General features: G+C 37.7%; 1 protein-coding gene across 16 annotated transcripts in view; it reads right to left on the bottom strand.

Moving 5' to 3' along the window:
- The window catches only part of SYNE1 (spectrin repeat containing nuclear envelope protein 1), a 540309-nt gene that overhangs the window by 302498 nt on the left and 212585 nt on the right, over positions 1-25226 (bottom strand). For 15 of the 16 annotated variants that reach the window (XM_023728949.1, XM_004368822.3, XM_023728947.1 and 12 more), the window contains 11 exons: positions 24478-24586; positions 22429-22593; positions 19022-19189; positions 16648-16818; positions 15706-15846; positions 10928-11088; positions 8800-8950; positions 5408-5635; positions 4923-5021; positions 3038-3225; positions 2185-2308 (listed from right to left, as the gene is read on the bottom strand). In XM_023728949.1, coding sequence (XP_023584717.1) covers positions 2185-2308; positions 3038-3225; positions 4923-5021; positions 5408-5635; positions 8800-8950; positions 10928-11088; positions 15706-15846; positions 16648-16818; positions 19022-19189; positions 22429-22593; positions 24478-24586 — 1705 coding nt within the window. The remainder of the gene's footprint in view (positions 1-2184; positions 2309-3037; positions 3226-4922; positions 5022-5407; positions 5636-8799; positions 8951-10927; positions 11089-15705; positions 15847-16647; positions 16819-19021; positions 19190-22428; positions 22594-24477; positions 24587-25226) is intronic. The other variant, XM_023729010.1, reaches the window with a different exon arrangement.

Raw genomic sequence — 25226 nt, 5'->3', positions numbered from 1 at the left:
GAGCGTAGTCAATGTCACTGAACTGTGCATGTAGAAATTTTTGAAATGGTGTATCTTTGGCTATGTGTATTTTCACCAAAAAAGAAAAAAGGTTGAGAAGGGAGAGGGTTGACATATTGTGGGGTTGTCAACCAATGTCATAAAACAATATGTGTACTACTGTTTCATGAGAAAAAAAAAAATGTGACTACAACCTGAATTACTTCTCCAGAATCCGAATTAAATTAAGCAACTGTGTTTGAAATTAAATTAGAAGCTGTGAAATTTCTTTCTGGATGAAGAAATTGAGTAGCTTTTGCTATTGCTAAAGAGAAACAATATATCTAACGATAACAAAGATGCAATTCTAGACCAAGAGCATGACCTCCCTGTCTGTTCAGAGACTGTATTAAGGCCCAAATGGGGAACTTAGGTGCTCTTAATTTTATTTCTATACAACAGAACCACTTATTCTTTTATTTAATCAGGCAATGAATCATTTAAGTGCTGTGAGGGGTGCAAAAGAGTTGCCATTCCTACTTAATAAGATGTAAGATATAGGCACTCATACAGATAGCTAACAAGGTATTAAATGGAATGACAGGTGTAAGCTTGGCATACAGAAGATGCTTATCAAAAAGTTTTCTTTCTCATCCTTAATGAGATCATGTGTGATGCAAGCAAACTTGCTAAAGATATCAGGAAGCAGTAAGTTGGTCCCACAGCCTACAGATGACAGGGAAGACGATAAAGTAGAATTGGGACTTATGCTGAGCAGAAAAAAGGAAAGAGCAAGCACATGGAGCAAGACTAGGAGGTGGGAATGTACGAGTTATGTTCAGACAACAGTGGGATATTGTGTGTGTCTGCAGGAGAGCGAGCTTCAACACTTTCTTGGTCCTCTAGCGTGTAGAGCACTTACTTTCCACACAGAGACTCAAAGGGATACAGCTGTACATGGCCAGATATCTTTGTGACTATGTCTTGTCATTTTTAAGGAAAGGAGCTGGGTCTTCCACTCTTAGAGACCTTCTCATTGTATTTATAAGAAGAACGAAATGTGGACCGAGGAGTTGGAACTTTATCCTCAGAAACAGCCACTATAGGTTACTGAGTAAGCGACTAATACAACCAAAGGGACTTTCATGAAGATTAATGATGAAAATTCATGTTTAAGGCAGAAATGCAGGAGAACCAGGATTATAGGGTACTCCCAACATTAAGAAAGGAGAAAATTCGGCTATAGAGCATTAGGTGTGGATGCTACAGGCATCCTCTCAGGGAGTTTTTTAGAGAAGCAATTATAAGAAGTAGAGGAATCTAGCTTCCTCTTAAACTTTTTATAGAAGGTGACAGAAGAAAGTTGAGGTGTAAATCTATAACAAAATAAACTCCTCTGGTCAGCAATTTTGCCTTCTGAAATTTCTGCCACAGACATCATCACTTAAAGCAATTTAACCTCCAGAAATCAAGAGTATCACCTGTTGTTTAAAAAGCTGGCTTTTGACTTCTTCACAGATGTAATAAACTAGTACTCTTTCTCTTTCTACCTATCATCTGCATTTGTTCTCATTCATTTTTCTGTCTTGCTTGAAAATCATCATTACTGTGACTTCTTCCTGCACTGGTTTATTTCTCTCTTTTAAAAACATTTTTAGTGTAAGAAATATCATATAAATACCACAGCAGAGAGAATACACCTATCATCCAGCTTCACAAATTATTAGCTCACAGTCAACATTGTTCCATCTAGATTTCTGCCCATTTCTCACCCAGCTCCCCTGCCAGATGGTTTTTATTCAAATGCCTGACATCAAACAGGATTTTCTAATCCATCGCAGATATAGATCATCACAAAGGTCAACATTACTTTATCTTTCAGGCCAAGGTGATGCTCTTCTTTTCAGGATACCTTGACTTAAATAGGAGCGCTGGTGGCACAATGGTTAAGAGCTCAGCTGCTAACCAAAAGGTCGGCAGTTCGAATCCACCAGCTGCTCCTTGGAAACCCTAGGGGGTAGTTCTACTCTGTCCTATAGGATCACTTGAGTCAGAATCGACTTGAAGGCAATGGGTTTGGTTTGACACTAAATGCTGCTGCAGGAATCACAAAACCATGACAAGAAGTTGGATAGAGGTTTGTTTATAATGCAAACCATAGCAAAGAGCATTTAACTGTCCTTCCTCACCCTTCCGTGAACTTACCTGTATTAACTGAAGTTCACCTTCCACTTTGACTCTGTCTGCAGAAATGCCCGCTTCTGGGGAACTCGCTATAGCTTCGCACCGCTCTAACCAGGTCAAAAAGGTCGACAGCTCTTTCTCTAGCCTAAGGAAAACAGAGATAAGAAACAAATTTATCCAGAATTTCATACTAGAAAACAAAAGTCCGAGAGTCCAACACCAACCATCATACATAAGACGGCACTGGCTATCCTCGTCCTAGAGGGGAAGCTACAAAACCCAGTCCTTTCATTCCCACGTATGTACTTGCACACGTGTTCCCATCTGTGTAGTACGTAAGGATACACACATGTTCTCTCCACCTTAGGGGGTCTACATCTTACAATGAATATCAACAAATATTCTTATATTAGACACGAGTTCACATGTTTTGCATCTGGGACGATTATCTTCCGTCACTAAAGAACAGTTAGTCCAGCAGGGCCATTAAATACTAGCTCGTGAAGCCTGTGTATCCCCTGGTGGTTCAGTGGTAGAATCCTTGCCTTCCACGTGGAAGACCCAGGTTTAATCTCCAGCCAATACATTTCCTGTGCAGCCACCACCCATCTGTCAGTGGAGGCTTGTGTGTTGCTCTGATGCTGAACTAAGACAGATTAGGAAAAAAGGCCTGGACATCTACTTCTGAGAATCTGCCATTGAAAACCCTATGGATCACAGTAGTCAGATTCACAACCGATTTGGGGGATGACACAGGACTAGGCAGCATTTCATTCTGTTGTGCAGGGGGTGGCCATGAGTCGGCGGCTGGCTCCCGGTAGCTAAGAGCAACGACCGCACTGGAACCCATCCCACCGGCAGGCAGGCTGCTCACCTCTGCCAGTGGGCCAGGCGGCTCTCCAGAGCAGTCTGTCTCTCCTTAGCCCTGCTCCGCATCGCCTCGTATTGCTGCCGTAGAGCCGCAGCCTCCTGAACAGAAGACTCTCTTGTCACGACCTTGCGGGCACTGGCTGAGAAAGCAGTGACTGTGCCGTTCAGGCACTCCAGAGCCTGACAGAGATCCTAATGAAGGTGAGGAAGTAATACAACAAAAGACTAGGGTCAAAAAAATGAGACCTATCTTTTTTTCTTTGAGAGGCATCATCGCAAAAAATGTTTCCTCAGTCGTAAATAGCCAGTGGCACTAAAGCATGCCTCTGCCCGTGATTTTCAGTAAGACACAGTGAAAGGGAGGAGGTTACTTCATAACAGCAGAAATAAAAAATGAGCATAGAGAGAGTATTCCCAAAATAAGAATTTGTCACTATATATCTGAATAATTTCAACTTTCTCTTAACAATTCAGATAATTTGTGAAAATTAGTATTAAATTTATGCTAAATATATTAGTACTTTAAAAAACCTAATTCCTAGTTTATAAAAGGTACATGTAAGACGCTAGGAACTCTCTAAAAAATATATGTAAATAATTAGAGCTGCTGTCAGGAATCAATGATAATAATAAGGGTGCCATAGTATGTGGCAGGTACTGTGTTATGTACATTACATGTATTTACTCAGTTAATCCTCATAAGGAACCTAAGAGGCATTTATTTTCATTATACCAATTTTACAGACTAGAAAATCAAGGCAGAAAAACGTAACTTGCTTTAGGAAGTCTAAATATTAAAAAAAAAAATTAGAATATTATGCTTTCTGGTACTCAATTGGAGCCCTTGGGTAGCACAGACAGTTACGTGCTTGACTACTAGCCAAAAGGTCAGTGGTTCAAACCCACCCAGAGACACTTTGTAAGAAAGCCCTGGTGATCTGCTTCCAAAAGGTCACTGCCTAGAAAACCCTGTGGAGTTTGGTTCCACTTTTTACACACGGGATCGCCGTGAGTTGGAATGGATTCAATAGCAATGGGTTACAGTACTGACATATGAACTTAGTTATCTATTCGGATCATTTCATCAAATTCAATTTTCTACCTTTTCCTCATTTTTTGTATTTTTTTAAAAAAATTACATAAGTAATGCAAGAATGCATTCTCATGATAAGGTTCAAAGAATATAAATCCAGTCCCTTTTCCAGAGGTGCCTTGTCAATCCTTTGACATCTGTCACTGCAGTACCCTTTCAGTACTTGTGCCTATTTATGAATATAGGTGCATATGTCACAGGTTAATATACTTATAAATTATTAGTTAACATCTGTTTCTATGTAGTATATCTTTATGCCTGATTCTCCCCGCTTTGCTCCCTCCGTGAATTCTGCTGGAAGCACCTGTTTGCTGCTTTGTGTATGGTCTCTAATGGTCACCAATTCAGGGACTAGACCAAAAGAGGCAGTCACTAGTATCAGGCCAGTGATGACATCATTTTTGCACATCTGACTGTTAAGGGTTAGAATCTGAAATCTGCTACACATCTGTCCTTTTTTTTTTGCATATTTAATTTCTTTAAATTCACGCAAGAGAAAACGGAATAGGAAAGGCTTATTAAAACCATAATCTGAAAATGTCACATGTTCAAATTAAAAGCAATGTTTTAAATTTAAGTATTCATTTAATTTAAAATGTTCATGAAAACTTACTTGCATACTTAAATTTTCTTGTGTTATATGAAGTGAATACATTTGATCTACAGAACTCTTCAGCTAACATAAAATCTTCTCCATTTAATTCTCATAAAATGATTTACTATGTTTTCTTTTCAAGCTGTCATTATCAAATGTCTACATTGATGAATAAACAGAAATGTTGAAGCATATCCTCACCATATGTTCTTGGAGAACTCTGTACGTTTCTGTAGCTGAAGAACATATCTTAACTGGATCAGCAAGTTTAGCTTCAAATTCAGACACGGACTGCTGGATCTAAAACAATGGGGAAACAAAAAAATGGTGGGAAAAAAACGCATCATGTCAAAAAAATATTATTGGGGAAGCAGCACGACTCTTTTCTGGCTCATTGTCAACGTGTAATAAAATATATACTTTTTAAAAAAATCTAAAATCAATGTCTCCCGTTATTTGAAAAGAATGTAATTAAACCTTAATACCCCTCCGAACACAATACTCTTGTATTCCTTCAAGAAAAGTTTCATATAAATAATTACACACTTAGTCATCATTGACAATCTGGCTGATTACTAGTAAATTGTGTCTTTTCCTTATTCCACTGTTTCTGGACTGTTGATTGCATTTTCACTATAAATACAGTGTGAAATAGCTAACTTTAGCATGCATGAACCGATTCCTACCTTTCTAAGGTTCTCTTCGAACTGTTGCTCTTGGGACAAATGTCCTAGGATTGCTGCCTTCAGGCACTGTGCGTGTTCTCGGAGCTCTTCCCAGTATCTTCTTACTTGTGTTAACTTGGCTTTGATTCGAGCAGATTCTCCGGTGGTAATAAATTGAGCAAAAGATTGCGCTTCTTCTTCTAATCCTGTAATGCTGCTGATCTTACTTTCTATTTCCTGAATTGTGACCTAATATTTAAGACAAGAAAAATGACAATGCAGGCTGAGCAAGCTGGCCTTCCTGAAATGGTATATATTTATTTGTAGAGAAAGAACATCAGAAAATTTTTCTGTAACTGACATTTCAATCTATTTGGACCATTAGAGAGTGGCTATGAAAAACACCATGTGTTGCTGGCCTCATTTATAAAGCACAGACATGCCGACAATGACTGCAAAATACAGGTCGATGGTGGTCATGCGCATTGGCTAGAGAATGAAGAGAAATAACTGCTCCTGTTTGCAGGAAGTCAGCAGGGAGAAAGTCCCTGGAACTCTCACTGCATATCCGATGATACAGACAATTACCTGTTTACCCTACCAGTCAAGCATTTCATCAAGTCGTCTGCAGAAGTAGTGTGCTCCAATAACAAACAGGAATGCTAATGCTGACATTCATTTAACTTTTCTAGAACGTAGTTGAGTATTTCACATTTTACTAAACTAAATCATGTTTTCTGATTCCACTCCTAGTTAAAACCAGTCTTTTCAAATCTATCATCTATTCTTCATGCCAGTGGTTTCCAAGTTTAAAATACATCAGAATCACCTGGCTGCCATCCCCAGGGACTCAGATTCCGTTAAGTCTGGGAGGGGTCTAAGAATGTTCATTTCTAATAAATCCCCAGGTGACACTGATGCTGCTGATCCAGGGATCCCACTTTGTGAATCACTGTATCATTCATTAGCTTATGTACTCGACAGTAAAAAGCCTGTATACTATACTTTCCATCTGGGGCAGACAGGACATGTTACATATTAACCAATACGTGGAAACCACTGATCGCCATTAAGGATGTGTGTGCATGCATGTATATGTGTGTTGTGCATGGGAGGGGTCTGTCATAATTATGCATTTATGCATAAGAGAATGAAAATTATTCTTCTGGAAAAAAGGTCCGAAACCATTCAATCAAAATGAAGCTAAAAATTCAGACAACTATCAATATGAAATAATTTAAATGGAAAATACCCTTAGGAAAAAAAAAGTGAATTTGTGACTTTTGCCTAGATGAGCCAGCATAATCAGAAATAACTTCTTTCTAGACGAGACAATCAGAAATGACTTACATCAGGTAAGATCCATGTATGTGTCACTTGTATTTATTTCTCATAGGCATGACCACAGTAGTATATCTGATAGATGTTTGTTGTTTGAGCATTCATACCATCTTGCATTGTATTGCTATGTTTTAAGATTTTTGTTTTCCAAAGAAAATTATTCATAAATTCGACAAATACATATTGAGTGTCTACTATGTGCCAGTAATTGTTTCAGGTGTTTGCAACACATCAGTGAGACAATCTTGGCTAAGAACAAAGTTCTTAGAGTAACATATGTCATCAACAAATTCATAAATACAAAATATAAAATTATATTGTTGGGTCGTGGCAAAAAAAGACAGAAGAACCCTGTATATGTTCTAAGTATTATCAATGAGGCATAAAAAAAAAATCAGTCAATTTGGAATAACATATAATAAAAAACTGGGGTTGATGTGATGGCAGGTAAATGAGATGAAGAATAAGAATTGGGCTTAGAGTACTTATCTCAACAAAAACTAAATGCGTCATTAATTTTAATCCTAAAGGGTATTTTAAAGTGAAAACACTATCATAGCAAGCGTTAACATATTTTTAATATTTCCTATGATAGATTCTTCTGTTTGGAAACAGAATATGAACCTATTAGAGCAAATTCCACACTCCAATATAGTCCAATGTATCTTTGTGTATTTCTAGCAAACACTTTTTTCCTGGTATTCATATTCATTTTATACATTTTAGATAGTTTTCAAAATGGCATATCGGACATACTAAGATGTATTTCTAGTCTTGTGGCACGGAAATGCACAGTTCAATGTTTGTATATTTAAAAGTGAAGTGTGTAATCTTTTTCCCTTACAAGTATAATGAAATGGCATTTGATCATTGGCATATTTTGGAAGTCCTGGAATATAGGGTAAAATACCAGTAAATAAATTATAGAAAGGCTAAAAAGTGCTTGTTAAATTTCAAAAAAGGAAAATTTTGAGGAAAAAAAAAACTATTTAAATCTGCTTTTTTATTTAGAATTTAGTAGAAATAATCAAATGGCAACTTTTAAAAATGTTTAAAGATTACAAATATTTCATTAATATTCTTTAATGGCTCTGCATCTATTCTTCCTAGTATACCACAGAAGACAGAAGCAGACTGCATATTCCAGACTGCATGGATCCTGGATTGTGCAAGATGCGGGATAAACCAGGATAATCTGAACAGCGTCTCATCTTGGCAATAAAACATTTCGCCCTCCCACCAGGCACATGGTGATAGCTTGTTCTGAGTCATAAAGTGAAATGTTTCCTCACCTTGGTATTTATCTTACTATATTTGATCGCATGAAATGGCAGAGGGTTTTCCCATTCCAAAGAAAATGTGCTGCGTTAGAAAAAGAAGTGGTCGAATTTTGAAAATGTGCTGTGTAAAAAATGTATAAGAGAAAGAAAGTAAGATCAACACAGAGCCCATTTCTTTCAGCCACATATTTGTACATGTTTGAATGAAGTGGGTGATGATAGTCTATCCACGTGGCTATTTTGGAGATGAAAGAGCTAAAGTATCAGAGCATTTTAGTAGTCAATGTCCAAGGTCATCATAAATGAAAACATTAGAGCAAATGTCTGATTGCTTGATCTGAGGAAAATAACTTCTTGAACTCCTCCTTGTGGTTGGTTAGGGTAAATACTACTAACACTTGAGCTAGACATTCAGAATGGTTCCTGAAAGTGTATAGCTGTACTTGATGACTACATTTCATGTTGTATCAATGAACGAACAGAGCACTCCAGTGAGGTTAGTTGAAAATCAAGGAAAAGAATAATGTAACCATAAAAATATTTTAATGATATTGCACACAATATTGACTTTGAATGCATAAGTTAGACAATATTGATACATAATTCCATCTATAGAGTACTGCCCGGTATCAATCAAGACCTCTTAGCTCAGTATTTTGTGTGAATTTAATTTTAATAGAGTCTTATATCACTGAAAGATTTGTCCTGGTGTCAAATGGCATTTGATGAAAGGTAAGAATGGAGTCCTTAAAAGCTATTCATGATCATAAATGTAACACGTGAGCAGATCACCTTAATTTGGCTGATTTGCACATCCAAGGCCGATGACGAACTTTCCAAGGCATTGAGTTCTTTTTCTTTCTCAGTTATCCAGACGGACAGGGCCTCAAAATTACTGCCAAAATGATCCCACTTGCTTTTCACCATTTCCATGGTTTTAATACTAAAATTAACCAAATTAAGTAAACAAAATACAGTAATTTAATAGAGAGTAACAATACAGTATTCTTTCAATCACCAAGTGAAAAGCCTGGGAAGACATTCATGACTACTTCAAAGTGGGAAACTATCTGAACAGAAAAAAAAAAAATGCACATTTGATCTGAGTAGTCTTTCAGGCCTCAAGTCGTCCTAGCTTCCCTGAGAATGAACATTTAACCGGGTAGTGTCTATGATACGCTAGGAATGGAACTGTGTTTCAAACAAAATATTGCTGGGTCCAAAACGGGTGGAGTCCAGGTATAATCTAGTTAAACTCTGCAAGTGGCCAACAGTGCCAGGACTAACTTGAATAAACTGTGCCAGAATAGATTCCAGGGCACACGGTTTCTTAGAAGTCCTATTTTCACAGACGTGTATTTTCTTGCTCTTAGGAGAGACATTGCAGCGATGCTTGATACCAAAAGTTCTTTATAGAATGTATCTTTGTGAACGAAGATAGAGCTTGTGACTGGATACCAGACTGCCATGCAGGCACTCTTTCTATCATTAGACTAAGCCTGCAACTTATAATTGGTCATGATTTCAGCTGTTCTTAGATGTCTGTACTGTCCTGACTCCAAAAGGCTTTCATAACTTCTTGTACATGAGCACCCTAACTGCTTTTAGACAACTTGGGCTTTATTTGTAATAAACCTAATGAACCAACTTTAAATATAGATTGCTAGTTTGTAGTACTATGCATATATAACCAGGTGAATATGGCTTATACTTTAGAAAATGACTATGAAACTAACAGTATGTCATTTAACTGATAAGTCTTTGGGTTTAAAAAAGAAATGGAGGATGGGGGATAAGAAGATCCTTGTTTACCAAAAGGCACTTGAAGACATCACAAAAAGTACAGTGACATCATTGATTGTCAAATTAAATAGTATTACAGTCTCAAATTTATACCCTGGGTATGCTTAACGCTCTCAGCAGTGTAGGTAATGCAAATTATGTAATACTACAAGTTTTTAAATGTAGTAAGGATTCAAATGGATATTGCTAATAAAAGTGGCTTCCTTTCTAATAAACTCTAAGTTTTATTATTTGTATAACTTGGTGGAGAACATTTAATATAAACCTCTCAAAGTTTCAAATCATACCTCATTTTAAATAAAGTGTCAAATGTTAGGGAAACGTAAACCGCTGATTTCAAGTTGTTGATAGTATTAAAAACAAACTTTACATTTCAAAATCTATCTTAGAAATGATGTCCTATGGCTTAAGAATAATATGTGTTTGTGGGCTGGTGACTTGCCATTATTTAAACAAAACAATCTTTTAAGATAGAAAAGGTTTAGCCATCTTACTTCAAGAACATTTGCCACATCCTCAAATGTTTATTCCCTCCAAATTCTTTTTGTGTATACTGTATATATAACAGGATACCAGTGGGCCAAACTATTCATTCTTTCTTTTTAGATGAACAAACACTAAAAGGTTAAAAATAGAATTCTGAAGATAATTCCTGGAAAAAAGCAATCTGGATTTTGAGGCACTACAGACAAGCTCCATGAGTGTCTTTGGGTTGGGGACATTTGTTCTACATGATATGCATTTAGGCCTAGAATCTACACAAATGAAATATCTCCCCTTCCCTGTACCTGGTGACAACAAAACAATGCAGTTCGAAGTCATTCTAAATACTAGTTCTTTGAGATCCTCTCTACAATATACAAAGGCCACAGAATTTAGCAGATACGGCTTTCTCATGAACAGAATTAATTTAAGATGCAAAAACCACATCCCTTTATGTTTTGTTGTTTTCCATATAGGTGAGACTTTCTTGGGAATTATGAGTTGCTTCCTCAAAACATGCTGAAATACACAGACACTTTGAGATTTTAAAAGAATGTTTTGAATACAATATCCAGGAAAGACTGTATTTAACTTCATCTCAGAGAAGAAAGCTTAGGACTTGTCAAGCACATACTCTTCTTCAAGTGTGCCTTCTAACTTTTTGACTTGCTCTTTGATTGACTCGGCCTGCTGCTGAATCAACTGCTTATTCTTGGGTCCAAGCGGTATCTCTGAGGCTTCCTTCACAAGGTTCTCAGCCTGGACTGCAACGCCTTCTGTCCGTTTAGAAAACTCCTAGAAAAAGATACCACAGTTGTCACGAGGGCATTTTATATTCATCTGTCCTCAAAGGAATGGCATATACTTTAGAGACTCCTCCAGGATGGACAGATAGATGGATGGCTAGATGGATTCAGATATGTATGGATTGTAAACCACTCCTGACTAATAAAACTGACTTATTTTCATCTTGTCCAAAATAGATATTTTGTTAAATTATTTTAATTTTACCAGCAATCTACCGTATTTTATGCAAATAACGCACGCCTTCTATGTTTGTTTGCCAATCGTACCCTCCTCCCAAAAGATATTTTCGGAAGCACACTATGCTAATTTACAGCAATATGTAAAAAAAAAAATTGGCATAGCAGCGCTTATGAAAACACCTCATGGAGGTAGGGCACAGTTGGCAAATAAACGAAGAAGGTGCGTGCTATTTGTGCAAAAATATGGTACTTGTGTAGTTATCCCAACAATTCTCACAAAATGTTCTCTCCATTTTTTCTTGATTGCAGCTTATTGTTTAGGGTCCTGAGCTGAATTACAGTCATTAACTCATCCACAATTATGTGAGTTTACTATGGGTCAATTTGTGAAATGATCATCAGTGATCGATTTTTCAATCACAGAGACAATAGATTTCTAGGCCAATGAATATAAAGATCTGTTAATTTAACTGAAGAATGTCTTAGTCAATACAGAGTAATTATGATTTTTACTATAAGGAAATAGTTTATTATCTAGTTCTCAGAAAAGGATATAATCTGTTCTTAAAGCTGTCCAATCTTTTTTACTCTACATGTATATACTGCATATGGAAAAAAGATATGTTTTGAACCAGTCAAACCTGGACTAGAATCCAGAATCTGCCAATTATTAGTTGTCTGACTTTGGGTGAATTACTTAACTTTTCAGCGTCTTTCCTGTAAAATCCAGATGGTAATGCTTTTCTCATAAGATTACTTTTAGCACTTTATTAGCAATTTCATTTTTACGTGTTTAAGAATCTGGCAGGTACCTATTATTGTTTTTTTATGTCCCTCACATAAAATTGAAGACAAAATGGTTTGTAAAGCTCATATACTGGTTTTCAATAACTATATAACGTATAGAAGCCCTGATGGCACAAAGGTTATGCGCTCGGCTGCTAACCAATAGGGTGGCAGTTCAAACCCACCCAGAGGCTCTGCAGGAGAAAGACCTTGCAATCTGATACTGTAAAGATTATAGACTAGAAAACCCCATGGGGTAATTCTACTCTGTCACATGGGATCACTATGAGTTGAAAATTGACAGCACTGAACAATAACATACATATTCAGTAACTATTTTAATTAAAAAATTAATTTAATATGTATGCGATACTGGTAAACTTTTGCTGTTACCTGAATGTTGTAAGGTAAATATATTGAATATTGAATTAAAACAGGGAAATCCAGAAATAATCTTGAGTTAAGAAAACCAACTTAGTGTCTCATTTCTTTTCCTATAAGAGAACCTCAAAAGAGATTTAAAATTTGATCATCAATTTCTCTCTCCTAAATAGGTGACATAAAAAACTGATACAAATAATTTTTAAAAGCTCAGATGTCTAACAGCCACCTTTAAAGCTTCTCCAAGAATTATTACATAATGCCATATAAGACAGAGTTACTCAACGATGAACCCGTGAAACATAACATGGAGGAATTTGGAGGGCATTATGCTGAGTGAATTTAGTCAGTCACAGAAAGGCAAATACTGTATAAGACCACTATTATAAGAACTCATAAGAAGGTTTAAACACAGAAGAAAACATTCTTTGATGGTTACGAGGGTGGGGAGGGAGGGTGAGGGTTATTCACTAACTAAATAGTAGACAAGATTTATCTTAGGTGAAGGGAAGGACAGCACACACTACAGAGGAAGTCAGCACAACTGGACTAAACCAAAGCTAAGAAGTTTCCTGAATACAACCAAACAATTCAAAGGGCAGTATAGCAGGGGTGGAGGTCTGGGGGCCATGCTTTCAGGGGACATATAGGTCAATTGCCATAACGAAGTTTATTAAGAAAATGTTCTGCATCCAGTTTTGGTGAGTGGCATCTGGGGTCTTAAAAGCTAGTGAGCGGGCATCTAAGATGCATCAATTGGTCCCAACTCACCTGGAATAAAGGAGAATGAAGAACACCAAAGTCACAAGGAAAATATTAGCCTAAGAGACAGAAGGGCCACATAAACCAGAGACTCCATCTGCCTGAGACCAGAAGAACTGGATGGTGCCGGACTACCACCAATGACCACCCTAACAGGGAACACAACAGAGAGTCCCTGATGGAGCAGGGGAAGGGTGAGGTGCAGAACTCAAACTCTAGTAAAAAGACGAGACTTAATGGTCTGACTGAGACTGGAGGAACCCCAGAAAGCATGGCCCCCGGACTCTCTGTCAACCCAGAACTAAAACAATTCCCGAGGCCAACTCTTCAAAGATTGGACCGGACTGTGGGACATAAAATGATACTCGTGAAGAGTGTGCTTCTTAGCTCAAGTAGATACCTGAGATTAAATGGGCAGGTTCTGTCTGGAGGTGAGATGAGAAGGCAGACAGGGTTAGGAGCTGGTTGAATAGTCATGGGAAATTAGGGGTGGAAAGGAGGAGTGTGTTGTCACATTATAGGGAGAGCAATTAAGCTCACGTAACAATGTCTGTACAAATTTTTGTATGAGAGACTAACTTGAATTGTAAACTTTCACTTAAACTACAACAATCAAAAAAAGGGTACTTTAAAAAAAAGATAGAGTTACTGCCTGATACTATTGAATTTTCATGTCTTGAAAGAATTAATGTCCTCATAGAAACATCAATGTAACTTCAGAGAAGTACCCTGCAATTTGGGAAAATAAAAATGAGTAAGTACAGCTTTCTTATGGTATAGAGATTTATAGTATCCTAAAATATGACATTTGCTAATGTCACAACATTAAATTCTGTGGTTAGAAGCACCCACTATTACTCTATGTGAACTCAGAGTCATTATGGGTTCAATTGTGAAGACTGAATAATGGAATAATCCGTCAGAATCCCATGAGTAGAATCAGAAGTATAAAATAAAGTGTTTTCCCTCCTACTATTTTCCTAAAAATACCCACACCCAGTGCCATCAAGGCAATTCCAACTCATGGCGACCTCATGTGTGTCAGAGTATAACTGTGCTCCACAGGGTTTTCAATGGCTGATTTTTCAGAAATAGATCGCCAGGCCTTTCTTCTGAGATGACTCTGGGTGGATTCAAACCACCAACCTTTGGTATGTAGCCCAGCCCTTAACCGTTTGTGCCACCCAGGGACTTCTGGTGTTTCCCAGTACCCAGGAAAAACATGGAGAAAGTGGAGTTATGTTTGAAAAGGCTATCATATACATTTAATCTTAGGGTCTTTTGTGTGAGCTATGTGTGGTGAAAGTGCAATGCAGAGGAATCCAAAGAACAGAATGTTGTTCTTGTTGGGTGCTGTCAAGTTGATCGTGTCTCATAGTGACCCCGTGTAACAGAGTAGAACTGCCCCATTCAGTTTTCTAGGCTATAATCTTTCTAGGAGCAGATCGCTGCATCTTTCTCTGGCAGAGCTGTTGGGTGGGTTAGCAGCTGAGAGTTTAACCGTTGCACCATCAGGGCTCCTAAAGAACAGAGTAATGTTGACAAAAACAAAACTAAACAAAAATAGAATAGCCTCGTAAACTTTATGTCTAAGTCCTAGACACGTGAGCATAGCAGGATGCGTCAGGAAAGAATTGACTCTGGCATCAGATAGAGGTTCTGTCCTTCACTAGCTATGAGACCTTGAATCACATTAACTCTCTCAACTTTGATTTCCTCATCAGTAAAGCCATGCCTTGTTGTGGAGATTAAATATGATACTGCAATGAACACCCTGCCCACGCTGGCATACAGGGCGCTCAAGGGCTAGTTTCTCATTCCTTAGTGCAACCAGGCAAGCGCTATCAACTAGAATGAAGACTGTATCAACCAGGCAAGTGCTATCAACTGTATAGCACGTGAGCAAAGACAGACAGGAGAATGCTTATTCTAGATTATATGTGCTTGTGAACTTGTGACTATCTTAAGAATCTTCAATGGCTCCGTATCGCCTAGAAAGTCATGCTTTAGGCTTTCAGGACTCTGTGATGTGGCCCAGGTTTCCTCTAGAACTTCACTTCCTTTGATTCTGCTTTGTAACACAGAATCCCCACATTTTGAACTTTCATACCTCCTGTCTTTGCTCACGCCATTTCCCCTTTCCAAGAGTGCACTTTCTCTGTCCCAAACTCTACTTTTCTTAGTCTTATCTGCCCTTTAAGTTTCAGTTAAAAATATCACTCCCTCCAGAAAGTTTTTTTTAAATCTATCCATGTATTAGGGCACTAACCATTTCCCAATTTCATGAAAACTTTCTCTTAGTTCTTGATGTTTAAGTCTTATATATAAGTTTCCATTCCTCTGGGCAACTACAGTAGTGCTTTGACAAGAGTGAGCCATCAATAAATAATAAGTATTGATTAAATGAATAATAATGATGAATAGCACTAATGGAGTAGAATATAGTTTTTCTTCTGAATAATGGGCACCAAGAGACCAAATGGTCTTATTGATATACCTTTGTCTGTTCCAATTCTGAAGATAAGCTTTCCAAACTGCTGAAGCTCAAGAAGCGCTCGTGACTGGAACCTGTTTGGAAAAGGTATCTGACTACCGTCTCTTTGTTTGTTTCAAATCGCTCCCATTTTCTTAACGTAACCTACATTAGAAAAAATAACGTATCAGGTTACAAATTACCAAAGTGTGTCACAAAATAGTGTCACATTTTCATTCATCTGGAAAGCTATGAACCTCTAGTTAACAATCAGCTCAAATTTCATGCAATCACACTAAGTGACACTTTTTCTAATGTCTTCTAGAAGAATTTCCTTTTTGGGTATCAGTGTTATCATTTACAAACAGAAAGCATGTGGACCAGATGATCTCTGAGTTCTCCATCCACTGTAACGTCCTCAGACTCTAACAATATTACTTAAAATGTGGATAAGTGTCAAAGAGAAAGGAAGCCTCCCACTCTCTCTCAAAAAAGAAAGGAAGGCAGGGAGGAAGGGAGTGAGGGACAGAGGAAGAAAGAAAAGAAAGTGAGCAGCTGGCAGCAACTAAAAAGTCTTGTTTTTTTTAAAAGGTAATGTGTTAAGATCACAATACCATATAAAAGTGGCTGCTGGACTTTCTGGAAAAGTGGAATGACATAAGTTTCTGGATTCAGACAAGTGTGAATTCAAATACTAGCTCTCTTATTGATCTCTGCAGTGTGACCTTTGGGCAAGGGCCTTGAATTCTTTCTTTTTAAGCAGCTGCATTTGCAAAATGTGCCAACGACACTACCCATACCTACCTGATAAGCCTGTTGCAATGATTAAAAGGGACAACTCAGGTTAAGTACTTAATGCAGTGCTGGAGCATCAGAGGCAGAGACAAAGATTTGCTTCTGCTAGTTTAAGAAGTAACCCGGAAGCTAGCTCAGCCTTCTTCATCTCTCCAAGGTTCTGGCTCCTACCTGGATGCGGCGCTCCTGCTTCTCCCTGCTGTGCTCCACGCTGTCCAGGGTGCTCTGCAGCTGCTGCAGCTCCTCCCGCGCTCGGCCCCGCAGCCCCCCTTCTCCCTGCCGTGCCTGCGCAAGCTGCTGCTGTACGTCTCTCTTCTTTGCAGAGATCCGCTTTGTCTTTTGCTGGAAACATTTGATCAACAGATGGATATAAATGTTACCTTCTAAGCAGCTAAGCAGGGACATAAAAAGTCACACTGGAACAGAGGTACAGAAAGGTAGGACCTCATGCTGTGTGGGCTTCAACTGCATCTTAAAGTGAAGATTCTGACTCACGGTGACCCCATGTGTCAGCGCAGAACTGCTCCATTGGATTTTCTTGGCTGTAATCTTTATGGAAGTACACTGCCAGGCCTTTCTTCTGCAGTGCTGCTGGGTAGGTTTGAACTGCCAACCTTTAGGTTAGTAGTAGATAACAAACTGTTTGTGCCACTCAGGGATCTTGTTAAAACAATAAGGGGCTAGTGGCGCAGTGGTTAAGAGTTAACCAAAAAGTCGTTTCAAGCCACCAACTGCTTCCTGGAAACCCTATGAGGCAGTTCTACTCTGTCCTGTAGGGTCCCTATGAGTTGGAATCAACTTGACAGCAACACGTTTGGGTTTTTGGTTTTATATTAGTCAAAGAAGCCCTGGTGGCACTCGGCTGCTAACTGAAAGGTAGGTGGTTTGAACCCACTAGCCACTCCTCAGGAGAAAGATGTGGCAGTCTGCTTCCGTAGAGATTAAAAATCCAAACCTGTTGCCATCAAGTTGATTCTGATGCATGGTGACCCTATAGGACAGAACAGAACTGCCCCATAGAGTTCCCAAGGAGTGGCTGGTGGATTCGAACTGCCACCTTTTGGTTAGCAGCCACAGCTTTTAACCACTGTGCCACCAGGGCTCCTCCATAGAGACCACAGCCTTGAGGGGCAGTTCTACTCTGTTCTATAGCATCACTATGAGTCAGAATCCACTTGACCACAATGGTTTTTTTTAAAAACTGGTATATTAGTCAAAGATGGACATTGTTTATAAATATTTTATGTTTTTAACGGGAAACAACATAATTAATTTGCATTAGTGTTTCAGTTGTGTACAATTTTAGAGAACATTTAGCACGTTTTGCCAGACTCCAGAGGAATCTGGCAAAACTATTCATTTGACACTCTTCTCCTTAAAGAATTATCTTCTGCCAAATAACACAAACTCCCAATTGCAATTTTTTATCAGCTCTGTTGCATAAATGCTAATGTTAGGAGATTTAACCCTGAGTGTGTTCAGAATGATTAATCTGCTGAGATATTTTGGGAAAAGTTGTGTTTTAAAGTAAACTTTTTATTGAAATATAATATAAATTCGGAATGGCACACACATCTGAAGTGTATAGCTTTCAAATTCCCACAAAGTAAACACATCCATGTCACCAATCACCTGGTCCAAGAAATGTGTAAAAAGTTTTCATATAAATAGCTACAATCTGATATTTCCTGACTTAAAGTAAATTAAAACCCCAAAGTAAATTAAAACCCAAACAATAATTTTCTAATGATTGAGAACACTGTAACACTAAGCATTAATATTCTGTATCCCCAGAGTTATTATAATTATTAAGTAAATCTATAAAGCCTACAGGTGCTAGTTCATACAGAATATAACGCAACTTCTATTTTTATACATTATTAGATGTGAAATTAGCCAGCATTTAGCTACACATTAAATTACTAGAATTTTTTTATTAAAATACTTGATTTGAATAATACTTCCATTTATATGGAGTTGTAGAAGTAACATATCCCATTTATGCCTACCAGACTGTCAGGATTTAAAATGATTTATTATCAATATGTGTATGACATTTTCTTTACTCCCAGCTCTAATACAGCAACAGATCATACTCTCCTGAAAGGTCTCGTATTTCAAGTAAAAGTTATAATTTCTCAGACTAAGATGTATTCAAAGTTGTAAATTCAAGAGACAGACTTTAACATAATGACAAAAGACCAGTGACTTCAAATAGGAAAAAAAATGTCCATCTTAGGCTTTTCTTCTCTGTTATTAAAAGGACAACTTTGCAAGTTTCACAAAGGTTTTCACAGTTCAATCAATTTTCCCTCCACAATTTCCTTGAGCTTTTTGATATCATTGGGTCACTCAGTCTGAGAAATTATTTTGCAGGATCTTCTCAAATATTTAATATTTAACAGAGAGAACAGAAATGCCAAGTTTTTGTCAACCATTAAATTGGGTCTCCCCGCCCACCCAGGGGACATACTCTTCATGTCTCTGGATCTGTCATTAACTAGCAAACTTCATGTGAATGCACTGGGGTAAAGAGGCACTCTACCTGGTGATGAAGAAGTAACTGCTGGGCTTCAAACAGATTTTCAGTGTCCAAGATCTTCTCAGCTTGTTCCTGGACTTCTTTAGAGCCAGAAATTAAATCTTCAAGGGAACTTTTTACTATTTCCTGGTACTGGACACGGTCCCCAAAGTTGTTTAACATCTTTTCAACCTATATTTTCATGAAAAAAATGTAAATTGTGTGCTATTTAATGAAGTTCATGTAATCTTAAATATTTGAAGAATATGTGCAGTTATAGTCTGTCTCAACAACTTGAAATATATACACAATTCTCTATAACTTTTATTATTTAACACATTTTTGAGGCTATTTAACCATTGTTAAAATATATAGTCACTTATAGCAAGCCTCATTTGAGATGGATGTCTGTGCCATAAACTACAAAAAAAAAAAAAAAAAAAAAAAAATTTGACCTAATAAAGCCAGGATAATGAAAACACATATATTGTTTCCTAGGTCCCTATAATTTCAATCTCATAACTAAAACATAACTATAAAAGTGCCTTATAAGAAAGTTGAGTTCATCCTATTCAAAATAATCTGGAAAAAATATGAGAGGAAAAAGAAAAGAATAAAATAATATTTGTTTAAAATGCATCTCCCATATTTCTACGTAGAGCAACAATATAAATAATTTCTAATTTTATGGTTATTTAGTGGATTCTTTTACTTGTTATCTTCCGGAATCTGCAGACTTCTTTTCTGTCTTTCTTCTGATTCCTCTATTTTAGATTCATCAAGATCATTTTTTTCAAAGTCTACCCCTTTCCATCTTCACTAACTTCATCTACGTTTTGCCATCATTTGTCTTCAACATAAGCCTTCCAGCTTTTCCTTCTCTTACCCTATTATTCTTTTCTTTGACCCTCTTCAGATCTGAATTTGTCCAAGGTAACTTAAAGCCTGTTGTTTCCCAAACAAACAGCAATAGTCCCTGTGAAAAGCACACTCCAGACCTCAGTAAATCATCTGTTCTGTTGAAAGAAATGACTATTTAGTACATAATGTGAATTTATCCATAGCCTTTTTTTCTTACAGGGGAAATTTCAAATAATTTGTGTTCGGCATTAATTTACTACTAAATGGATGTTAATCAAAAGAAGAGGATGAATGTGTTAAATTCATCTTTTTCTCCCCCTCCATTTTTCTCTTTGCTTTCACTGAGTGAATAAGTAACAAGAAGGATATGAAGATAAATTGTGTAGAACTTTAAGATAGATATGTGTGCAAAGAAGTGATATCTGTATAAACATTTGTTAGAGACAGACTCTTGCTACAAGCCCCATGGACAGCGTCATCAGTACTTGGAAGACAAAGCAAATGGCCTCAGTAAATGGTAGGGAGACTAATGACTTATAATTTCAAAGGCTTCCAAAATGATTTATGTGGGACAAAATATATTATAAATTTATCTATCAGTGTGACTCAAACTATTTCTTAGGTCCTGCATTAAAGATCATCTGAATATGTGTTAACTTTTAAACCGTTACTGATACTTGACTTGACCAAGTGGAAAGCTGTTGTTGTTAGGTGCCATCGAGCAAGTTCTGACTCATTGAGAGTCTACATACAACAAAACGGAACACTACCCGGTCGTGTGCCACCCTCACAATTGTTGCAGCCACTGTGTCAATGCATCTCATTGAGGGTCTTCCTCTTTTTCGCTGACACTCTACCTTACCAAGCATGATGTGCTTCTCCAGGGACTGGTCCCTCCTGATAACATGTTCAAAGTATTTGAGACCAAGTCTCACCATCCTTGCTTCTAAGGAACATTCTGGCTGTACTTCTTCCAAGATAGATTTCTTTGTTCTTCCAGCAGTCCATGGTATGTTCAGTATTCTTCGCCAACACGATAATTTAAAGGCATCAATTCTTCTTCGGTCTTCCTTATTCATTGTCAAGCTTTCACATTCATATGAGGTGATTGAGAATACTATGTCTTGGGTCAGGTGCACCTTAGTCCTCAAGGTGACATCTCTGCTTTTTAACACTTTAAAGAGGTCTTTTGCAGCAGATTTGCCCAATGCAATACGTCATTTGATTTTTTGCCTACTCCTTCCGTGGGCGTTGATTGTGGATCCAAGTAAAACGAAATCCTTGACAACTTCAATATTTTGTAAAGAGTAGTAAAGAACAGAAGAGAGAAACGCCAGAGTTCCATTCAAAATATGGTGGCGGCAGCTAGCTAACCTTCACCATTGTTATGGAGGATGGATGTCCAAAGGACTTAAGTAGCCTATGTTCCAAAATTTGATTAATCATACCACCATTTTCAATCTGTCAAAAAGTCTTAAGAAAACTGTAATTTATATATTGAAATTAACATATCAAAGTAAAACCACAAACAGGTCAGAGTTATTTTGGCATATGTAAATTCACCACCAGAGTCTCAACCAGATCCCCATGGATTATTAAAATATAAAGGGTTAAATGACAATCAAACTGTTAAATTAGGGAGATCTGTAGAGAATTCAAACTCTTCAGAATCAGAGAGCTATGTGGACATTGTGTACTCAGTTAGCCAATAGATCATCTACTCCATGCAAGTTTATACTTAAACGATTTCAAGAAATACTAGTAAGTATCTATTCTAGTTTCTATTCTTACATTATCTTCCACACACTAATACATTAAAATTGTACAACAGCCTAGTCAGTAAAAATATTCTCACTGAGAGCAGAAGGGGCTCTACTAGGAATGAAGTAGATGGGCTTGTATATTTTAACCTATAAGAAAATATATAGATACATGTTGAAATGTATATTAAGAAGTTTAAACTGAGTGGTTTTTATCTAAAAGAGACTTTTACTGACCTGCTGACTAAACTCTGGATACTTTATTATTGCTAACCATCAGTTTTGAGCATTTACTCTGTTTCAGGCACTGTATTAAGTGTTTTAAATGCATTATTGCATTTAATCCTAGACACAGAATTTGGAGTATTTTTAACCCTGTTTTACAAGGAAGGAAACCAAGGCCCCTAGATGTTAAGTGACAAGCTCAAGGTCACACAAGAAATGTGTTATTGGAGTTAAGTCCAATCTTGGGTTTGTCTTACACTCTAGCCTGTGTTCTTAACCTCTATGATAGATTTAAACTTACTGTGAAATAAAAATGTTTTTAGTAAGAGTAAAAAAAGTATGGCTTTGCTAAGCATTTTACTTTAGAAATGTATTGTTAACCAGAATTAACATATCCGATGTGGCAGAGGCCATAATTTAATCTTCCTATCCATCTTCTCCATCAATCTTCATATAAATAAGTATCATAACTATTCTCTCTCAACTACAGTTTCTTTGTAAAAATACTTGTTAAACTATAACCATAAGCACCTTCTAGATTCCTCACCCAGAACTGTCTGTTTAGAGTGTAAGTGAATGATATACCTCAGACAACAAAGTTATCAGAGCCTTGAAACCATTAGATAATTTTGCCAGCTCATCGCCTTGCTTTTGGGCTTCCGTCTCAGAAGAAACTTCAATTAAAATTTTAAGCCTGGATTTCAGCCAGCTGAGAGTCTCTCCCTTTTCGGTAACACCATTTCTGATCTCCTGGAGAACATGAAAGAACACTTTCAGGGAAAAAACTACAATTGTGAATCGTTGCTTTCCAGCATGAAAGGACTCAACACAAGGTTTACAAGGTAGAGGGAAGAGAAGCAGACATTCACTCATCAGCTGAGAGCCTGCTTACTTTACTTTTGTACACATCTTTAACAAAAGTCTACAAGTGCTAGGAAGAAATGTCTCCCAAATGCCAATACCTGATGTATAAAATCAGCACTGTCTATACCAAAAATATTACCTTCACAATTGTATGGTTAGATGTTTACAGATATTCCCTTACTCTTTTAGAAGACTGCTTCCAAAAGTACTATAGAAGAATATGAGATACCAAAATTAGGAATTATAATGCACAATATACTTTATTATCTCACTTTCTGTGAGCTGGAAGTAACATGGTACATCTTTAAAAAAAAAAATAAAAGAATCTGTTTGTTAGTTAGATAATTTCTTTTATTAAAGAGTTTTCTCATTAAATATTGCTATGGATGCTCTACAAATTTATTTTAACTTCATTAGCTTACATTGTCTGTCATACTTATGTTAGCTTTCAGATATTAAGATGCACAAACAGGACAGCAGCTCTTACCCAGGAAGGGAGGGTTTACCCACCAACACAAAACCAGAGAGACTCCAGGTCTCAGGCCTTGCAGGCCTGGGATTGAGGGAATGGCCTGGGATTGAGGGAATGGCCACTGAAGCAGTTCTCACCCTCCTACACCAGCTCAGAGGTAGCAGAGTGTCTGGCAATGGCCTCAAACCACACGTGCTGATACAGAGGCTGGTACAGGGCAAATGCAGTGGAAAACAGCTGGTTCCAGAAGCAGTTAGTTGATATTTCATTGTAACATTTGAGTATTTTTTGTACTATAACAACAACTAATAACAAATATAAAAATCCTTCTATAGTATACCATTATATTATGGAACCACACCACTTGCCATAGAGTCAATTCCGACTCATGGTGACCCCATGTGTTTCAGAGTAGATATGCTCCTAGGGTTTTCAATGACTGAATTTTTTTCAGAAGTAGACTGCCAGGTCTTCTTCCAAGGTGCCTCTGAGCAGACTCGAGTTTCCCACCTTACGATCAGCAGCCAAGTGCATTAACAGTTTGCACCATCCAAGGAAAACACCTCTAGAATTTTGGTGTCGGGGGGACCTTGTTATATAATTTATAGGAAAAAAAGAGGATGCAGAAGATAGGAACCGAACGGAAATATATTCTCATTAACTGCAACTATGTAACTTGCAAGAGATAAAAAACGCTGAAAGAGAAAGCATTTTCACAACAGTGCGTCATTACACAAGAGGTCTAGAAAACTCTGAGTCAGTTAAAAGGGAGAGGGTTGCTGCATACCACTCACAGAACGCAAACTGGTTCGGGCCCAGGCTCTGTCGGCCTGGCTGTGTTTATCAGGCTGCATCCAAGCTACAGAGGCTGATATGAACCAACTCAGGCTGAACTTGACATAGAAAGGATGCTTGGAGACCTTGCCCAACTCCCTGACTTTTCTGGGACCTGACTTTTGAAGGGCTGAACATTTATTGTATTAAACCTAGTCTTGTTTTCTCTGGCAATTCTTAAACCTCTGCTGTGTTACACACCCGTGCATGCAAGTTTCCTCTCAGCACTGTTACCTCAAGATGCATTAGAGGCACTGTGAACATGACTAAATCTCAAAGCTACTAACAATTCAATAGGAAAAAAAAACCTATAGCTCTCCACAGTATGAGGAGACTTATTTTTAAGACTGTTTTCAGGATCTTATTTTTTTTAAGAAAGATAAACAGACAAGATTAGATTGTCTGTTATTACTTTTTAATTACTGAAAAATTTCCAGTAACACAAAAACGGTCCCAGAACTCACCTCTACATCACGTTTGACCTCTCCATGGTTGGCAGTATCGATGGTCCCATCCTTAATCTCCTTCAACTGGGTCTCCTTCACAGATATCCAAGAGGAAAACTCAGAAAATCTGAAATAACACAGGTTTCTTCTTGAAGGGAGAGCATATCAGGATGGTTAAAATACATATTCTATTCTGAATTCACTCATGGAAATTTTACAATCAAATGATTACCAAGTTGATTAACAAACTTTTCGGAAACTGTCCCTTAACCATGGAGCTCAGGGCAGGGATGGCCGCTGCTGTGCTCAGCTGCTTGGAGGGAAGAGAAAGAAGAGTGTGCAGGGAGAACTCAGCACAGGGAAGAGATGTGTCCTAGGGCTTGACTAGCCTGAGACATCTCACGTGTCCTCACCAAGGTGAGGCACTCACCCGAAGAGGCAGAATCCCCCCCCTCCTTAGGGGAACTGGGGAATCGAGGAGAAAGGATTTGCCCCAATTCTGCCTCTACAAGAGAACATCTGGGTCCTCTGGAAATAAAGTCCCTCACCCTGTTTCTGACTGAAAACCAATCTCTTTTATTCAATGAAGCATTGTTGTATAAGATCATGGGCAAGACTGTACAATCTGGTTTTCTTTATTGTGTAAAATGAAATGAGTATCCCTGGTGGCATAGTGGTTATGTGCTTGGCTGCCAACTTAAAGGTCAGCAGTTCAAACCCACCAGCAGCTCCATGGGAGAAAACACCTGGCAAACTGCTTCTGTAAA

Source organism: Trichechus manatus, unplaced genomic scaffold, assembly GCF_000243295.1.
Source record: "Trichechus manatus latirostris isolate Lorelei unplaced genomic scaffold, TriManLat1.0 scaffold00002, whole genome shotgun sequence".
Classification (NCBI taxonomy): domain Eukaryota; kingdom Metazoa; phylum Chordata; class Mammalia; order Sirenia; family Trichechidae; genus Trichechus; species Trichechus manatus.
The sequence above is the reverse complement of the archived record's forward strand: the minus strand, read 5'-3'. Positions and strand labels throughout refer to the sequence as shown.